The 18007-nt window shown below is 50.5% G+C and overlaps 1 protein-coding gene across 4 annotated transcripts in view; it reads left to right on the top strand.

Annotated features, from left to right (window-relative positions):
* PAX8 (paired box 8) overlaps positions 1-18007 on the top strand; it is a 62063-nt gene that overhangs the window by 26032 nt on the left and 18024 nt on the right. The window contains exons 3-9 of one of the 4 annotated variants that reach the window (XM_003942511.4): positions 7033-7198; positions 9308-9505; positions 11347-11435; positions 11827-11949; positions 12232-12407; positions 17113-17233; positions 17681-17887. In XM_003942511.4, coding sequence (XP_003942560.1) covers positions 7033-7198; positions 9308-9505; positions 11347-11435; positions 11827-11949; positions 12232-12407; positions 17113-17233; positions 17681-17887 — 1080 coding nt within the window. Of the gene's footprint in view, positions 1-7032; positions 7199-9304; positions 9506-11346; positions 11436-11826; positions 11950-12231; positions 12408-17112; positions 17234-17680; positions 17888-18007 lie in introns of all 4 variants that reach the window. The other 3 variants (XM_039474647.2, XM_010330347.3, XM_039474654.2) reach the window with 3 other exon arrangements.

Genomic DNA, 18007 nt, shown 5'->3' with positions numbered 1-18007 from the left:
TGCAAAAAATGTAAAACTAAAATTTGGACCTACAGATGCAATTAAATTGATCTGAGATACCTCAGCAGTTCCCCTGAAATTCATCCCTTGACGATGAGACTTTTTCTTTCTCTGATTTTCAACCAGATTCCAAATAGCAGTTATATTTGATGCTGCATTTTAATGACTGCCATTCAAGAAAGGTAAAGCAAGTATGAGAACACCCAAAGAGAGGCCTGAATCTACTCTGTAGGATAAAGCAAAGCCATCAAGGAAGAGACTCAGTGCTGACACAGAGAGGATGAGCAGTAGTTAACTAGATAGGGGAGGGGAGACAAGAGCTCCAGGAGGAGGGAACAGCGTTTTCAGGCAACCCAAGGCTGGGGACACACTGTTACTTCCAAGGTCATGCAGAAGACCGATGACGGTGCAGCGCAGAGAGTGTGGTGGCAGGCAGCATGAGCTGAGTGGAAGGGGCATGCCCTGAGCTTGCGTGGCAGCTGGTGGTGTTACCAACCAAGACAACACTAGAGGAGGAGCCTCCTTATCACCTACGAGGAGATCTCCAATAGAAACTGAAAACCAAAGTTGGGGGGAAAACCTCACTGGGGTTACCCATGTAACCTGACTGGGGTTTCCCACATAAAGTTGGGGATGCCCACGATGCCATCAGGAGATGGGCACTAGGTACAACAATGAGGATGTGTCGGATCACCAAGGATGGCCATGAAGAGGGAGAGCAGCACTGAGAACCGAGAGAAGCCTGAAGGGAAGAAACGGATGTCATGGAGCAAATGAGGGGACAGAATCTCATTAAAGCAAAACAAAAAGCCTAGACTGAAGGCATAAGGAATTAGGAGATGGCATTGTCACAAAAAGCTCTTCAAGAGGGAGCACATGGCACCCTCCACCCACTCACCCTCCATCTGCGGCCACTCGTCACCACGCACATGCTAAGCAGGGGCACAGAGCGGGCTGAGTACTGAATGCGAAGGGAGGAATGGGCTGCGAGTTGACTGTTTTGGGAGAAAGTTACTTGAAAACAATAGGAAAGAAGAGTATCATGATTAAGGGAATAATTTTTTTGTTTGTTTATTTTGAGATCAGGGACTGGAGAGACAACATAGATTAATTTAATTCCATTTGTAGGTTTAGGGAAAGGACCTGGTAGAAAAGAAGAGGCCAATAGTATTTTTAATGGGAGCAGTATTGATGAAATAGGGTTCCAGAAAAGGGAGAAGGGTGAGCGATCACTGAGAAACACAAGCATCAGCTTTCCCCAGCTGCTGTCTTTCTGCTCCAGTTTCCCTTAGGAAGACAAGTGTAAGGCACAGAGATACCGAGGGTCATGCAGCAAGCTGGAGGGTAACAGCAGAGGCAGGGTGCTGCTTTCCAGCATGCAGCCCCTTTTACCCAGTCCAAGGGTCTCACGCATCTAGGTAACCCATCACCTCATGGATGCTCGCGTGATCTGGTGTGCAGATTTTGGACACTGGGATTCCATGGTCCTGGGATACTTTCTTCAGGAGCAATTGGAGGCACAGGCCCTGGTCTTTACTCTGGAAAGGCACCAAGCCAAGAGGATTCGCTGGGAGGTGGCAAAGGCAGATCACAGACCTGCAAGTGAGCATTCTGGAGAAGGGAACACCACCCAGCTGAGAATGCCAGGGACTGATTCACATGGGCAAGGCCTTTCCTTTGTGGAAAGGGGAGTAGGTATGGTATGATTTGAAGGGCACCTAAAGCAGCCACCGTGCCTCTCACAATAGCCCTGCCAAGGCTCAGCTACCACCTTGACACTCTTTGGGACTAAAGCAAAAAACCCCGGGTAGTTAAAACAAAATTTTTGCAGAGCAACCCGTTGAACCATTGCCACTTTAAGGCTGGGCAGAGCTGCAAAGGACAAAGCAAAAGGATAAAAGGGAAAGTAGTGAAGCATGGGACTTGGGAGTCCCACCATGCAGAATTGCGGGAATCCGTGCAACAACCGTACCAATGTAAACCAGTACCACTTGTATATACTAAAACACTAATTATGGTCGACGGACAGGGCCCCTGCCTTTGAGCAATTCATAAAGAAACCTAAATCGAGAATGTTACTGTTCAATGTGTTCAGTGCGGTGATAGGAATTTGTGCGAAGGACTATTGGGACATGGAGAAAGCCTTTCCACATCCTAAGGGTTTGGATATTGGTGCATGTAACAATTTTGATCAATGAGTGTCTCTCCTTTTCTTCTCCCATCCCAACTAAGCTCTATAAAGGATGAAGAAATTACCAAAGTCCTAAGACCTCCCCAAATGGTCACTTTCCAAAAGGATACATTTCTGGACAGCAAGCTTCACCTAGAACTTTACTGAGCTCCAATCCCTTTACTGTAAGATAAGCCCTCTCTGACCCCAGGAAAGCTTGCATTGCCTGTCTGAGTACTTTTCACTCAGGAACCTACTTGCATCCGGCCAGGCGGTCTTGCCTTCCTCCCCCATACCCACCCCGCCTCCCCACTCACAGTCCTCCAAACATGCAAAGAGCCTTTGCTTATGAGGCTTCAAACCTCTTCCTGGGTCACACCTTCCCCCTTTATCCCACTTCCCGCCCTAACATGAGGCTCCTACTCATTTTTGGCTTCCGGCCTCAAAGCCCACCCCATCAGCAGCAGCATGAAAAGGTGGTCAGCACAGTGGGCACCAATCTTTCCCCCACCCCAGTGCAGGAAGGAAGCCTGCACCCACCTCTGGGCGTTTGGTGGTGACTCACCCAGAAGAGTCCACTCCCCCACACCGGACACAGGAAAGACAAAAGTCCTTCCATTACAGGGACTCAGCTCAAAACCTCAAACCATAGAGGCCATCTCCATCTGCAGCCAGCAGGCTCTTTCAAATTCTCTTCCTTGCCTGTCCTACAGCCACAGTAAATGTCTTTCAATTTCTTCAAAGCACCAAGACTTTACGCATGGATTTTTTTCCTCCCTGTGGAAAATTCTTCACCTAGTTAACTCCTAGTTATTCTTCCTTGGAACTTACCTCTAACCATTTACAAGCTCCCCAAGTGTCGGGACTTATATCTTTCAAGAAAAGTCATCCTTAATATGATGATTCCCAATGTATCTTATCATATCCCCGAAAAGGTTCTAAGTTCCTTGAAGGCCAGGATTCCTGTCTTATTCAAGGTTGTATTCCCACTGCTTTGTACCTGAGTCGTGATAGGCGCTTGGTCAATGTCTTGAGTTGAAAAGAAATGGAAACCGTAATATACAAACCATCATTATTATTCTTAGAAGAAGGTTGGAGGAGTATGAAGACTTATTCTCTTATGCTTAATTTACCAGCCATCACCTGGCCTAAACTGGTGGTTTTCAAAATATGACCCTGGCCTTGCAACATTAATACCATGTGGAAATTTCTTAGAAACATAAATTCTTGGTTCAGTCCCAGACCTGCTGATTCCGAAACTCAGGGCACTTTGTTCCATACTCTGTATTTTAATAATCCCCACTGGCGAGTGGTTCTGATGCACACTGAAGTTTGAGAAAACGCTCCCTAGTCCTAGGGCCAAGTTTGGGTCATGACATTCAACCACGGGAATATTGAAAATTAGAAAAATCGTACATTTATAACAAGATTTGTTTATCTGAATAAACACTTCTCCATCCTGATCCCCCTATCTTCTTATAAAATAGTTTACGTCAGCAGCAGGCGTTAAGTTTTATTAGGCTCCATTTAATGAATAAAAACACTAAAGTTGAAGAAAAAAAAAACCCACTTTCTCAAATGATAAGATTGGAACAGGCAGAGTCAAGGAAGGACTCAGGCCCAAGGGTCTTTCCACAGTAACACAAAGTCATTCAGAAGCCAGCCAAATAAAATAAAGCACCAGACACTTCACACTTTAGGGGTCGAAAATGTGAATACATCTTTCCCGGCACTACGATGTTGGCTGATAATGATCAATGACTTCTCAAGGGGCTTCCTGAGGGTTTGGGTTTCTAAGGATGCCAGTCAGTCCTTCAGGATAATTAAGGGCAATGGGTCATACAGCTTACAGTGTAGTTAATTTTTTATAAAAAACATAATACCCAATTCATGCCACCCCAAAATGGCTTTTAAAACCTGCTTCACAGCCGGGCGCGGTGGCTCACGCCTGTAATCCCAGCACTTTGGGAGGCCGAGGTGGGTGGATCATGAGGTCAAGAGATCGAGACCATCCTGGTCAACATGGTGAAACCCCGTCTCTACTAAAAATACAAAAAATTAGCTGGGCATGGTGGCGCGTGCCTGTAATCCCAGCTACTCAGGAGGCTGAGGCAGGAGAATTGCCTGAACCCGGGAGGCGGAGGTTGCGGTGAGCCGAGATCGCGCCATTGCACTCCAGCCTGGGTAACAAGAGCGAAACTCTGTCTCAAAAAAAAAAAAAAAAACCTGCTTCACATTCGTAGAGGTGAAGAACCCCATCTGTAAGAAACCTCGCTTCTATATATAGATGTTCCAGAACAAACACTTCGGTTTGGGTGGATACAGCAGGGAAAGCTCTGGAAAATGAGGACAAAGGACTGCTGCAGATCTTGTCTGTTTGGATGGCTCTCTGGTGCCCCCTTGTGTTCAGTATCAGGACCCAAAAGGGCTGGAAGGCAACAATGATGCAGTGAGGGGCAAATGGCTGCAGCAATTCACAAACGGCACTCTAGCCAGAGATGACCAGAGGAATGGGCTTAGCACTGGGCAAAGACCACTCTGACCACCATCTGGGCTCTCCTGAAGGCCCTCCAAGCACTCTTCCAGCCCTAGTGGAAAGCACTCACTAGGAAGACTTGCCTGGAGGGGCATAGGTGAAAGCTGTGCCCAAGCTCACCTGTTGCCTCCACCAGGAGGATGGATCATTGCATCCTTCCTGCTGGGTGTTTGGCCAAAGGGCTTCTCCTCATGACTTACTTCCCAGGGCAGAAAAGGCTTAGAACACCCCAACCCCTTTTATTAAAGGGAAATTGAGTGTTCTGCTGAAGACAGCTCTGGCCCCTGAGGAGACATTGCAAGGCAGTTCTGAATGTGCTAAGTCAGTGGGTGATAATGGGCACTGTGTGCCCAGCAAAGGCACTTCCCACCCTCTGCCGTAAATAGTCTTTAACTGGTTCACACAGAAGCTTGGCGTTGGCTCTTCCTTCTCACCTGCCCGCTCCCTGACTCCCACTCCCCAGGGCTCTACCCTCCCAGCCATATCACCAAATCCTGCCCCTGGTGTGGAAAGACCTTGACATGTTCAGCACAAAACAGCAGAGCCAATGCCAAGCGTCCAGGGCAGCTGTAGCCCCAGAACAGGGCTCCCCTCAAGGAGCAGCCCTGATCTGAGCCTTGAATTCTGGTTGGATCCCAGCTCCTCCTCATATAAGCTGAGTTAGACAAGTCATATAAATCAGATCACTAAAATTCTCTGAGCCCCAGTCTCCTCATGACAAAAATGGAAATCTCAGCCCTGAAATTAGCCCAATATGATTCTAGGGACGATAGAGTTGAATATGTTGGAAAATCTGACAGACAAGTATCCTCTTGCCTCTGAGCCTTTGCATATTCTGTTCCCACAGCCTGGAACCATTTCTCCCCTCTCTCCCTCACTTGGATAGCACTGTTTATCTTCAGTCTCAGTTTAGATCTCCTCGGGAAACCCTTCTGTATTTCCTTGAGCCAAGTCAATTTCCCCTCCAGTGGTTCCCATAACTCACTGCATGTCACCAGTCCCAGAAGTGGTCACAAAGTATGTTAACTGGCTGTCTGCTGGTCTGGGACCACACTGTGATAAATCCCATAAAGGAAGAGCAGAGATCATGTCTGCTTTACTCACCTTGGCATCTTTAGGGCCCTGTACAGTGCCTGGCACATAGTAGGCACTCAGTATATATGGATTTGCCAGGATGGATGGACTCAGAATGAGGCACAGGTTGGGGCCAAAGAGCAGGGGCCAAGTCAGGAAAGCAGCTAAGGGAATGTGCACACATATCCATGATGTGGACAGATTCCCACAATGGCCTGCAGCCCCTGTGTCCGTGGTGGAACCCAGTGCTATCTGTGCCTGTGAGGACCCTGTACCAGGTTCCTGGTGCTCTGGCCTGTTAGAGAAAGAAGGAACCTTAAGGGTCATTCAGGCCAGGAGTCCACAGACAGAGCTTCGGTCTTCTCTGCCCAAGCTCTACCAGAGGGGTTCTGCTTTTATTCTTTTATATTTGTTTTTCTCAGTGGGGTAGTGTTTTACAATCTGGTTCCATGAGGAGAAGGGAAATGTGAAAATCACCTGTGCCCTCATTTCACAAAAGGAAAGGAGACTCTGAGAAGAAAAGGAGTTTTCCCCAAGGTCAAACGGCTCAGTACTGATGTGAGAAGACCCCACATCCTCAACTCCTTACACACTTTTCAGAAGGAGGGAAGAAAATGAGTGATTGTTGTAATTTGGAGTAAAAGACTGAGTCTGGACTGGGCACAGTGGCTCACGCCTGTAATCCCAGCACTTTGGGAGGCCGAGGCGGGTGGATCACGAGGTCGAGAGATCGAGACCATCCTGGTCAACATGGTGAAACCCCGTCTCTACTAAAAATACAAAAAATTAGCTGGGCATGGTGGCACGTGCCTGTAATCCCAGCTACTCAGGAGGCTGAGGCAGGAGAATTGCCTGAACCCAGGAGATGGAGCTTGCGGTGGGCCGAGATTGCGCCATTGCGCCATTGCACTCCAGCCTGGGTAACAAGAGCGAAACTCTGTCTAAAAAAAAAAAAAAAAAAAAAAACTGAGTCTGCCCAAAGAGTTTCCGAGTGCAATGTGCTCCTGTGACACCATGCCATGGTGGGGGATGAGCATCACATACCATTTGTACCAGCATCCTGGGGGTGAGAACTGGGGTGGGGGTCCAGAGGGACACGCAGGGCCTGGCCGTGGGATTTCATGGTCACAATCACACACACACACACACACACACACACACACACACACACCTGCACCTGCACTCATAGCTAATCCTCACCCAAACTCTTGCCTGGCCTTGACAACTGTCCCTGGGAATATTGTCTCCGTAGGCCATGGCGGGCTGAACCAGCTGGGAGGGGCCTTTGTGAACGGCAGACCCCTGCCAGAAGTGGTCCGCCAGCGCATTGTAGACCTGGCCCACCAAGGCGTGAGGCCCTGTGACATCTCTCGCCAGCTCCGCGTCAGCCATGGCTGCGTCAGCAAGATCCTGGGCAGGTAAGCACGAAATTCACCCCAGACTGCCCTCCCTGCTGACCTTGACTTCTCCAGCTGATCTCAAGACAGCAAGCCCATGTGTCCTCCCAGGGAATGGGGAATTGCTCCCAATGTCCAGCTTTGATCCTGAGACCTGAACGGTTATGGTGGTCCTTCTGGACCCTGCCCAGCCACTACTTTCCTGCTGTTTTCTGCCCTTCCTTCTTTCTTTGTCCACTTACCCTTCTCTTAGCTTCTCCCTCTCCCTTCTCCTCGGCTCCATATCTCATTTGCTACAGGCTTCTCTCCTCCTAAGGCGGGAGAATCTTCCCCAAAGGTCCTCCCTCTACTGAGACCTAGGGAAATTGAGCCACTAGGGAGGCGACGCACAGTCAGCTGGGCTTCCAAGGTCTAACCCCTAAAAGAGGATCATCTGAGTTTGTGCTTCTCGAACCATAATTTCCCAAGACCCCAGATCAGTGCTTCATAGCCCTGGCAGCACATTCGAGTCACCTGGGGAAGCCTGATTTTAAAAATAGCAATAGTGTTTATGCCCCAGCCCAGACCAATTAAATCAGAGCTTTAGGAGAATAGGCCCAAGTTTTGGTATATAACTCCCTCGTCCATCTGTGCCCAGTAAGTTACTCTAATTCTCTGCAGCCAGGGTTGAGAACCACTGACCCAAAGGTTCAGGAGAGACCAGGAGCAGCAAAGGCCTGCCTCCGAGCTGACGCGGCCACAGATTCCAGTCTGCAAAGCCACTTCCCCTAGAAACGCCTCTGTGCCAGAGCTTTCAGTCAGCTCTGTGTACGTGTGCCTGTCCCCCTGCTCTGACCCTTACGTGGGTTTAGGAGGAGCCCTGGCTGGACAAGGCAAAGGCGCCTGGACTGTTCTTTGAACTGTGAAAAGCCCTGGCTCTCCGCCTGAAACAGGGGAAGGTGTGAGCCTTTGCTGGGCCTGGGAGAGGGGACTCCTGTGAAGGGCTGTGGTGTCCCACAGGGAGGAGCCCTGGATGGAAGTAACAGATGAACCCAGTTTTAAAGAGCCAGATTCTTTTTCATGCAGATGAGACCAGAGAGCTTCTACAACAAGGAGAGGAGGAGAGGATATCCTGACCCAGGCCAACGATCTGCCAAACCAACTAGCTGGAGGGTAGAGGGAGGGGAAGGGTGGACACCCTGGAAGAGGAGGCTCAGCTTAACAAGCCGGACCTGGCTGGGGATCCAAGCAAGGTCAGGATTCCAGAGTCCATGAGGAGCAGCTTCAACTTGAACCTGCTAAAACCTGATAGAAAACCAGCGACCAGGGGGGTGAGGGGTGTGGCTCAGGTTTGGACAGGCAGGGAGCAAAGGTGAACCAGCAAGACAGAGCAGAGGGTCCAGTGGCCTCAGCTAGCTTCCCAAGTGGCCAAAGAAAATAGTCAGTGGCTAGAAGCGGTGGCTCATGCCTGTAATCCCAGCACTTTGGGAGGCCGAGGCAGGCAGATCACTTGAGGTTAGGAGTTTAAGACCAGCCTGGCCAACTCAGTGAAACCTGTCTCTACTAAAACTACAAAAATTAGCCAGGTGTGGTGGCAGGCACCTGTAATCCCAGCTACTTGGGAGGCTGAGGCAGGAGAATTGCTTGAACCCAGGAAGTGGAGTTCGCAGTGAGCCAAGATTGTACCATTGAACTCCAGCCTGGGTAACAGAGTGAGACCCTGTCTCAAAAAAAAAAAAAAAAAAAAAAAAGTCAGTCATGTTTTAGCCAAGAGAAGCTGGATAGAGCAAACTGTACTGTGCCCCTGTCATTCACACATCAGGTACACCAAGATTTCCTTTCTTAGAAGGGAAATCTTTTGTGCCCCATATGATGGCTGTTGCAGGTGCTAGGACACAAGAGACTGGCCAGAGGGAAGGGAGAGAGAGCAGCCAGGGTCAGGCCTTTAGCACATGGTGCTGGTTTGGCAGTAGCATGCAGGGAAACAGATAGTTCCGTGCACATCGAGCGTTTGAAGACAGCCTTGGGGGCACGTTTCAGTCTCATACCCCTCCCCGGAAGCCTCAGAGAGGAGGGAGGCTCTAGCTAAGTCCCTGTCTAAAGACTCCACCTGCCTATTGGGTAATTCTTCGGGGTTCTCTATTGGAGTAGGTACTACGAGACTGGGAGCATCCGGCCTGGAGTGATAGGGGGCTCCAAGCCCAAGGTGGCCACCCCCAAGGTGGTGGAGAAGATTGGGGACTACAAACGTCAGAACCCTACCATGTTTGCCTGGGAGATCCGAGACCGGCTCCTGGCTGAGGGCGTCTGTGACAATGACACTGTGCCCAGTGTCAGCTCCATTAACAGGTAAGAGAGAAAGCAGCCTCTGGTGTCAGGCTGGGGTCCCTGCGCTTTCGGGAAATCAGGACAGAGACCACAAGAGCCTAGCTTGAGTGGAGCAGAGGCTGGGAAGGGGCCTGAGCACACCAGGCTCGCGGCAGGTACCACACCTACCTGCCTCTTTCCTCGCCTCATGCTATGAAGCACCCTCCCCCTGGTCCCCAGCCAGTGTGCTATCTACAGTTTCCTTCCTCTAGCACCACATCCTCTCTCATTCAATAAAAGAATTTTCTTGAATGGATCCTTTTCTAAGCCGCTAGACCCCAACCCCGCCTGAATTCAAGCATTCACTCATTTGTTTATTCCTTCAATGATGCACTCACTACCTCAATCAACCATTTACTTACTCACTCACTTTTCATTAATTCATTCGCATGTAATTCACTCATTCATTTTGTGCTAGGCCCTGGGGACACACAAAATCCATCTTTGTGGTGCTCACAGTCTAATGTGAATACAGATATTAATCAAGTATCTACCCAATATTGTAAAAATGCAGTTCTAATTCCTGCTAGGAAAAGGAACATGAGGATATGCAAGCTAGCATAGGATTATTTTGTTTATGAAGATCAGGAAAGTCTCCCCCTGAGTAAGAAACAATGATAAGAGAAGTAGGTGAAAAGAGCTCAGATAGCACATGCAAAGGCCCTGTGGCTAATAGGATCAAAAGAAAACCAGTAAATAGGCTGGGGACACTGGTTCACACCTATAATCCCAGCACTTTGGGAGGCCAAGACAGGTGAATCACCTGAGGTCAGGAGTTCGAGACCAGCCTGGCCAGCAGGGTGAAAGCCCATCTCTACTAAAAATACAAAAATTAACTGGGTGTGGTGGCAGGCACCTGTAATCCCAGCTACTTGGTAGGCTAAGGCAGGAGAATCACTTGAACCCGGGAGGCAGAGGTTGCGGTGAGCTGAGACCATGCCACTACACTCCAGCCTGGGTGACAAGAGTGAAGAAAGAGAAAGAAAAAAAAGAAAAGGAAGGGAAGGAAGGGAAGGAAGGAAGGAAGGAGAAAAGAAGAAAGAAAGAAAGAAAGAAAAAAGAAAGAAAAAGAGAAAGAAAAAGAAAGAAAGGAGGGAGAGAGGGAGAGGGAAGGTGGGAGGGAAAGAAGGAAGGAAGGAAGGAAGGAGAGAGAAGGAAGGAAGGAAGGAACGAACGAACGAACGAATGAATGAATGAACGAACGAACAAAGGATAGAAAAGAAAACCAGTAAAGAGCAGGGGAGCATGAGGCAGGCTGAAATTGAAGATGTCAGCAGAGGTGGCCTTTCAGAGGCTGGGGGCTGTGTTACACTTCTTGCCTTTGGCCATAAAGCAATGGGAAGCTCTTGGCAGATTTTAAGCAGGTGGCCAACTTGCATTTCAGAAAGTCCACTCTGACTGCAGTAGGGAGAATCACTTAGAAAGGGTCAAGAGGGGATGGGAGTGGGCCAGTGAGTGACCCTAGAAGGCTGGTGATGGCATGCACTAAGGTACTGATGGAGACAGGCAGAGAGGGTCAGCGTTGGTGAGGGTCACAAGGTCAAACCACAGAACTCAATGATGGGTTTGACAGGAAAGGGAGGGAGGAGATGTTAAGCCCCATCTGTACTTTGGCCTTGAGTGACTGATGTACCAATCAGGAAATGCAGACAACTAGGGAGGACAGGCCTAAAAAGTAAGGTCACAGGCTCGATGGTGGACAGTTGAGTTACGGGTGCCTTTAAGATACCCAAGAGGGGTGTCAAAAAGCAACTGGGTCTGGGGCAGCCGTGAGTTCTCTTTCCCCTTCTTCTCTCTCATGGCCTTTCTTCTCTTCATCACAGAATCATCCGGACCAAAGTGCAGCAACCATTCAACCTCCCTATGGACAGCTGCGTGGCCACCAAGTCCCTGAGCCCTGGACACACGCTGAGTGAGTGTTGAGGGACCTGGGTGCACACACATCCCCCTGTACACCTCCCCTTTGGCGTACCCACATATACACAGAGCACACACAGACACACCCACACAGACACAGCCATGTACAGTACTACTCACAAACCCACGTGTGGACTGAGCTGTGCCATTGCAACAAAGCCTGGCCTGTTCCCAAGGCAGATTCACTGAACTATGGAGAGGTGCAAACACTTGAGACAGCTCTGACGCCAAGAACCGCTCCTGCCAGCAGGCCCCCTGGAGGAAGGACCTGAGCCCCTCCAGGACTTAGTCCATGGCTCGGTTTGCTGCCTCCTCCACAGTGGCAGCAGGGGCTGTGAGGGGTGTCGCTTCCGCCCCCTGACCTTCTTCCTCTCCTCCCACCGCAGTCCCCAGCTCAGCTGTAACTCCCCCGGAGTCACCCCAGTCGGATTCCCTGGGCTCCACCTACTCCATCAATGGGCTCCTGGGCATCGCTCAGCCTGGCGGTGACAAGAGGAAAATGGATGACAGTGAGTGCTGGGGGACAGGATGGCAGCTGGGGGTGCACGAGGGCAGTTTGCTCAGGCTTTGACGGGGACAGAAGCCCTTCCACTTATGACATGGGACTTTGTAGGGGCTCTGCATGTGACTGTAACTTGTCTTGTCCCTCAGCTGGCCAAGGCTCCTGGTCCCAGGTGGCTGGCCCGTTATCTCCCTCCACAGTGGGTCAGCCTTGAGTCAGTCCTCTGCTTTGGGCTAGGAGATGAGTAGATAGGTCCCCTAAAACTTTCTTCCTGCCCCGGGGGTACCAGGTGACCAGGATAGCTGCCGGCTGAGCATTGACTCACAGAGCAGCAGCAGTGGACCCCGAAAGCACCTTCGCACGGACGCCTTCAGCCAGCACCACCTTGAGCCACTCGAGTGCCCATTTGAGCGGCAGCACTACCCCGAGGCCTATGCCTCCCCCAGCCACACCAAAGGCGAGCAGGTGAGAAGCTGGGCCCTGGGAGGTGAGCAGGGCGGGCAGGAGCCGGAGCAAGGCGTGCTCTCCAAATGAGCCAGCGCTCCGCCACCAAAGCAGCTGGAAGCTGCATCAATGGGCTCAGGGCATGTGCCTTATGCAACTCCAAGCCTGACACTTGCTTTATTTCACCAAGATTCCTGCTATCTTCCTCTCTTTCTGACTCTCATGGCTTCCTTCACCCTAAACTTTTGAGCCTGGACCTTTCAGGGAGGGCAGCACAACCTGATGATGCCATCTCTTGACATCAGCGTCTTCCCCAGACCTCAAAGTCAGCTTCCACAACTCTGAAGCAGCAGCATGAAGCCTACACACAATGACCTCAGCCACCTTCCTAGCCCCACCTTTGGCCACTCACCCTGCACACCCCATGCTCTTGCATTACTCATGGCCCCGAGCAGGCCACCCTTGCTCACACCTCTCTGCCCTCGCACGCCGTGTGCCCTCCGCACAGAATGCCTTTCCTCCCACTTCTCTGCATGGAAAAATACCACTGGCCTTCATGACTCAGCTCAAATATTGCCCTCTCTGTGAGTCCTCCCCTGCCCCTCTGACATGAATCATCTCTCCTGCCTCTTGCACTTCTGCATGTCCCACGTGCTGCTCTCAGTAGCCTCTCACAGTGTCGCTTAATAATCTAGCAGATAGAGAGGTACAAAGACACGCAGACTCCTTAAGGACGGGGAAGCCTCACAAAACATGAAACGTCATTTTTATTCCCAGCACCTACCATTGTGCCCCCCTAAATAACAGACAGTAAAGGTATAGTGAATTAATGAACAAATGAATGACTTGAGAAATCCAGAACAATAAATCACAAGCTACAGGGAATTTTTCTTGCTAGTGCTCAGGACAGGTGAAGTGAATCATAACAGGTGGGCTTCTGTGAAAAGCTGACTGAGATGTGAGAGGTCCCACCCGCAAGGCCAACAAAGACTCCAGCTCTGGCAGAACTGTCGAGATCTCAGCCCCCGGTTGTCACATCTTCTCCCCTTAACCCTACCAAGTCAACCAGATGAGGAGTGTCTTCAGGGTCGTGTCTGTTGCCCCTCTTTGCCCATGCCGTCATTTGCTGCAGGAGTGAGGCAAGTCCATATGCCTTTAAGAACTGGGTAGGACAATGAATATGATGCCAATAACCAGCCCAACCACTTCCAATGACCGTCTGGGCTGCTGGCCCTGTGCCAGCACTCGCAGCTGGGCAGGCAATCTGCATCAGCGATTTTATCAGCTTTGACTGTGGCAACCACGAGGGTGCAGAAAAAGCTGGCCGTCAGCAGCCAGGGGAGAGGCTGGGTGCTCACCCACGAGTCAGCACACAGCTCCAGGAAGGAAAGGGGGCTGCAGTGAGGGGCCTGCAGGAAGATCGCTCTGTGAGAGCAAGCCTGCAAAACTCAGTGTGCAGGCAACAGTGGCCCAGTGAAAGTAAAGAAACCCTGCTGATGAGACTCAGGACACCCACTGAGTCCCAGAGCCATTTCCTGGCTCCATCCCTAAGCCCCGCAAAGGACCCTGCTTGGCTACAGAACGCCTCCATGTCATGCTGGCATATGAACATGGGGGATCCAGGAATGAGAGAGTCTTTGAGCTTGCAGGGACCTCTGTGACCACCTAGGCCAGTTTTGTGGAGATAATCCAAGGCCAGGGAAGACAAGGAGAGCTTGGGGAAGCAGAAGGTTTTGGAGATTAGGCCTGCCAACCCCTGCTTCATTCAGACTAGTCCACTGTCACCTGCTTCAGACATGGTGCGTCTATGTAAGTTCTTATTTGAAGACTGAAAAAAAAAAACGCATTTGAAAACCATTGAACTTCTCCAACTACTCATCTTCCAGATGAGGAGACTGAGATCCAGTAGTGTCCATAAATTATTCACTACCCCTTAGTCAATCGTGACTCACCCAGTCATTTACCCGGAAGGTGGTAAAGGGCAGGGAGAACCAGCCAGTGCAAAGGTCCCTCATTTTCTGCCTGGCCTTTGCTTTTCCCACCTCTGGTGACTGGCTGTGCTGCCAAAGTAACACTCTGTGCTCTCTCACCTGGGCACAGGAAGACCCTCTGTCTTGGGGAGCCAAGAAAGAGGCAGATGTACTCACACTTGACCTTAGGACGGGTTGTAACCTAGCCATCTTTTCTGTAAAATCAACAAGTGGGGGACCAGGCATAGTGGCTCACACCTGTAGTCCCAGCATTTTGGAAGGCCAAGGTGGGTGGATCACCTGAGGTCAGGAATTCGAGACAAGCCTGGCCAACATGGCAAAATCTCTACTAAAAATACAAAAGTTGGCCAGGCCTGGTGGCATGCACTTGTAATCCCAGCTACTCGGGAGGCTGAGGCAGGAGAATCGCTTGAAATTGGGAGGCAGAGGTTGCATTGAGCTGAGATTGTGCCACTACACTCCAGCCTGGGTGACAGAGCGAGATTCCATCTAAACAAAATAGCTAGAAGTCCATATAGCTCTGTTTCCCTATTTTACAAATATATTTTAAAAATCAACAGAATATGAATATCCGTTTATTGACAGCAATCAAGAATTTGGTCTGACTCTTCACATGATTCTGAAATAGTATCTGTGATAACTCTCACTGGGCATCTGTTGTCACCAAGTATTCGGTGCTAAGCATTTTATATAAGTATATAAAATGCCATGTAATGCCTACATCAGCCTCATAGAGTCTATGATTCCTATACAGATGAAAAAAATCAAGCTTCAGAGCAGTCAAGAAGACTAAAGCTATTTAGCATGTCATTGCAGAACCAGGGCTCAGACTCGCTGAAGTTCTGAAGCACTGTGCCGCTCTGTCCCAATTCAAGTTCAATTCCAGTTAAAAAGCCCAATAATCACTGGGATTTATCAGCCATTGAATACAAAATCACCAAAGGGTTTGACTATATAGGTTTTTTTTTCTTTTTTCACTAAGTTACTTGGATTTTGAAATAACTAGGATTCTGAGTATTTTGCTGTCGAAACAACACATCCATAAAGCATTTTAAACTCTTCTTACACTCTAGAAATTAGGTATTTTGTTCAATTTCATTAAGCCAGGCCCTGGCCAGGCATGATGGCTCACACCTGTAAACCCAGCACTTTGGGAGGCTGAGGCAGGTGGATCACAAGGTCAGGAGTTCAAGACCAGCCTGGCCAACATGTTTAAACCCCATATCTACTAAAGATACAAAAAATTAGCCAGGCATGGTGGCCCATGATTGTAATCCCAGCTAATTGGGAGGCTGAGGCAGAAAAATCGCTTGAACTAGGGAGGCGGAGGTTGCAGTGAGCTGAGATTGCGCCATTGCACTTCAGCTTGGGCAACAAGAGTGAAACTTTGTCTCAAAAAAAAAAAAAAAAAGCAAGGCCCTAAGCAACTCCACCCTGCCTCTAAGTGGGCCCCCTCGGAAGGCATGGAACCAGAACACCATTTAGTCAGTAATTGCTGCTATGTGCTAATGGTGCCCTGGTGGCCTCCAGAATTGACTGTAGCTTCCAAAAGTGCCCAGCATGCAACCGGAAAATGCTGTAGATCTTTGCAGAACCCAGCTCCATGGAAATCACTGAAAACAATTGCTTTTAGTGGCCCTATTATGTAACCACTGAGCATTCCCTGATTTCAGCTTTGCACATCTCACGTAGCGGGTGTGTGACGTGCATGATGGTATGTGGAAAATGGGTGTGTTTTTTTTTCTGTGCTGTCTCCTTCCCTGGTGGCAGGAGGCCATGGTGAGGATGAGGTACACTTGCCTTTAGTTAAACAAGTTCTTTTTGGAAGGAGTACCTAAGGCCTTAGCTGTGCTCCTAGCAAGGGAAGGCCAGGAGGCATCTAAAATGAGGTCTTAGGTACTTGATAAAGAGTGTTTCCAACAAAAACAACTCTGAACATCATTTTCAAGCTGAACTTGTATTTGTTTGAATGTGGAGAGAGAAAAGAAGAAATCCACATGGTGGGTAAAGCACCTGGGTTCACAGCCGAAATCCTGGGTTTAGTCCCAGTTTCATTACACAAAACCGGGCCATGTACCTCTCTGAGCTCCAGGCTCCACATACAAAAAACAGACATAGTATTACTCACCCATGTCGCAGGGCTGCTGGGGGACTCTACCAGGACAACAGAGGCAAAGCTCTGATGTAAACTCTTTGCAATTATAAGAAGTTGTCCTTATGTCACCCAGTTGAGGACAGTGGTTTAGAGGAGAGGCATTCAGATCCCTCGAGTCTGACTCCTGTCTTTGCCCCATATGGAAGTAGGACACGTTTCTTAAACCTCTATGCCTGGGTTCCCTATCTGCGGAAGAATAAATTAACAGATGGAAGCACCCTGAACAGTCCAGTCAGAGACTGCTCCGGTCCTTGGCACCGTCCTGTATTCTGTGGGTCTCAACAGTGTGGTGAAACAAGGAAGCAGACCAGCCATCCAGCCAGAGTGTGATCCTCTGGCTGAGACCCTCTATCCCACGCCTGGACACCCATGCCACCAGCTGGCCTTGAAGCCCAGGGATGCGGGAGGACAATGAGGACAAACGAAATGTGCTGAGTGGAGCTGATAATGTCAAGGAAGAAGGGAATCACGAGGAAATCTCCTGGGGAGATGAGGGTGGTCAAGTGCTAAGGCAGGCTGAGGGGCTGCAGGAAGGCCAGCTTGGATCGTCTCTGTGCTCTGACTTCTCTTTGCTCCCCAGGGCCTCTACCCACTGCCCTTGCTCAACAGCACCCTGGACGACGGGAAGGCCACCCTGACCCCTTCCAACACGCCCTTGGGGCGCAACCTCTCGACTCACCAGACCTACCCCGTGGTGGCAGGTATGACGCCCGGAGTCTCCCTGGCCAGGTGGAGGGCGGGGGACGGCAGAGCTTGGCTGGCTGGCAGGCGCAAGGCATGTGGGGCCTGGCCTGGAGAGGAGAGGTGGGCTGTGCTGGCTGGGCCTCAAGGTGGGTCAAGGGGTCGTGCCTCCAGCCCTAGGCCGCTCCTGGGTCTCCACACTCCCTCCTGCTGGAGAGGCGGGCACACACACTCCTTCCCAGTCTCTCCATTTCACAGCAGAAGCACAGCAGGGAGGTCGAGCTTCGCTCTTCCCGCCTCGCCACGCCTCGTGGGCCCCGGCTCCCCAGCCCTGACTCTGACCAGCAGCCGGGCCTGCCTGCCCCGCGCCCCGCCCGCACCCTCCACATCTCATGGCTTGGTTTGTGCATGTTCCCGCCCCGTCATCTCACACCCCTCTCTCCTTGTTGTCTCCCTCCCTCCGGCAGATCCTCATTCACCCTTCGCCATAAAGCAGGAAACCCCCGAGGTGTCCAGTTCTAGCTCCACCCCTTCCTCTTTATCTAGCTCCGCCTTTTTGGATCTGCAGCAAGTCGGCTCCGGGGTCCCAGCCGGTGCCTCGGTCCCGCCCTTCAATGCCTTTCCCCATGCTGCCTCCGTGTACGGGCAGTTCACGGGCCAGGCCCTCCTCTCAGGTACGACAGGGAGGTCCCGGGGCCATGCAGGCATTGCGGTGGGTGGGAAGGGGGGGTCCTCAGGGCCGACCGCCAGCCCCCTCTCTGGCCCCAGTCACGTCCACCACCACTCTATTCCCT

The sequence above is a fragment of the Saimiri boliviensis genome, chromosome 1 (genome assembly GCF_048565385.1).
Source record: "Saimiri boliviensis isolate mSaiBol1 chromosome 1, mSaiBol1.pri, whole genome shotgun sequence".
NCBI classification, from domain to species: Eukaryota; Metazoa; Chordata; class Mammalia; order Primates; family Cebidae; genus Saimiri; species Saimiri boliviensis.
Note: the sequence above shows the minus strand (reverse complement) of the source record. Positions and strands in the feature narration are given on the sequence as shown.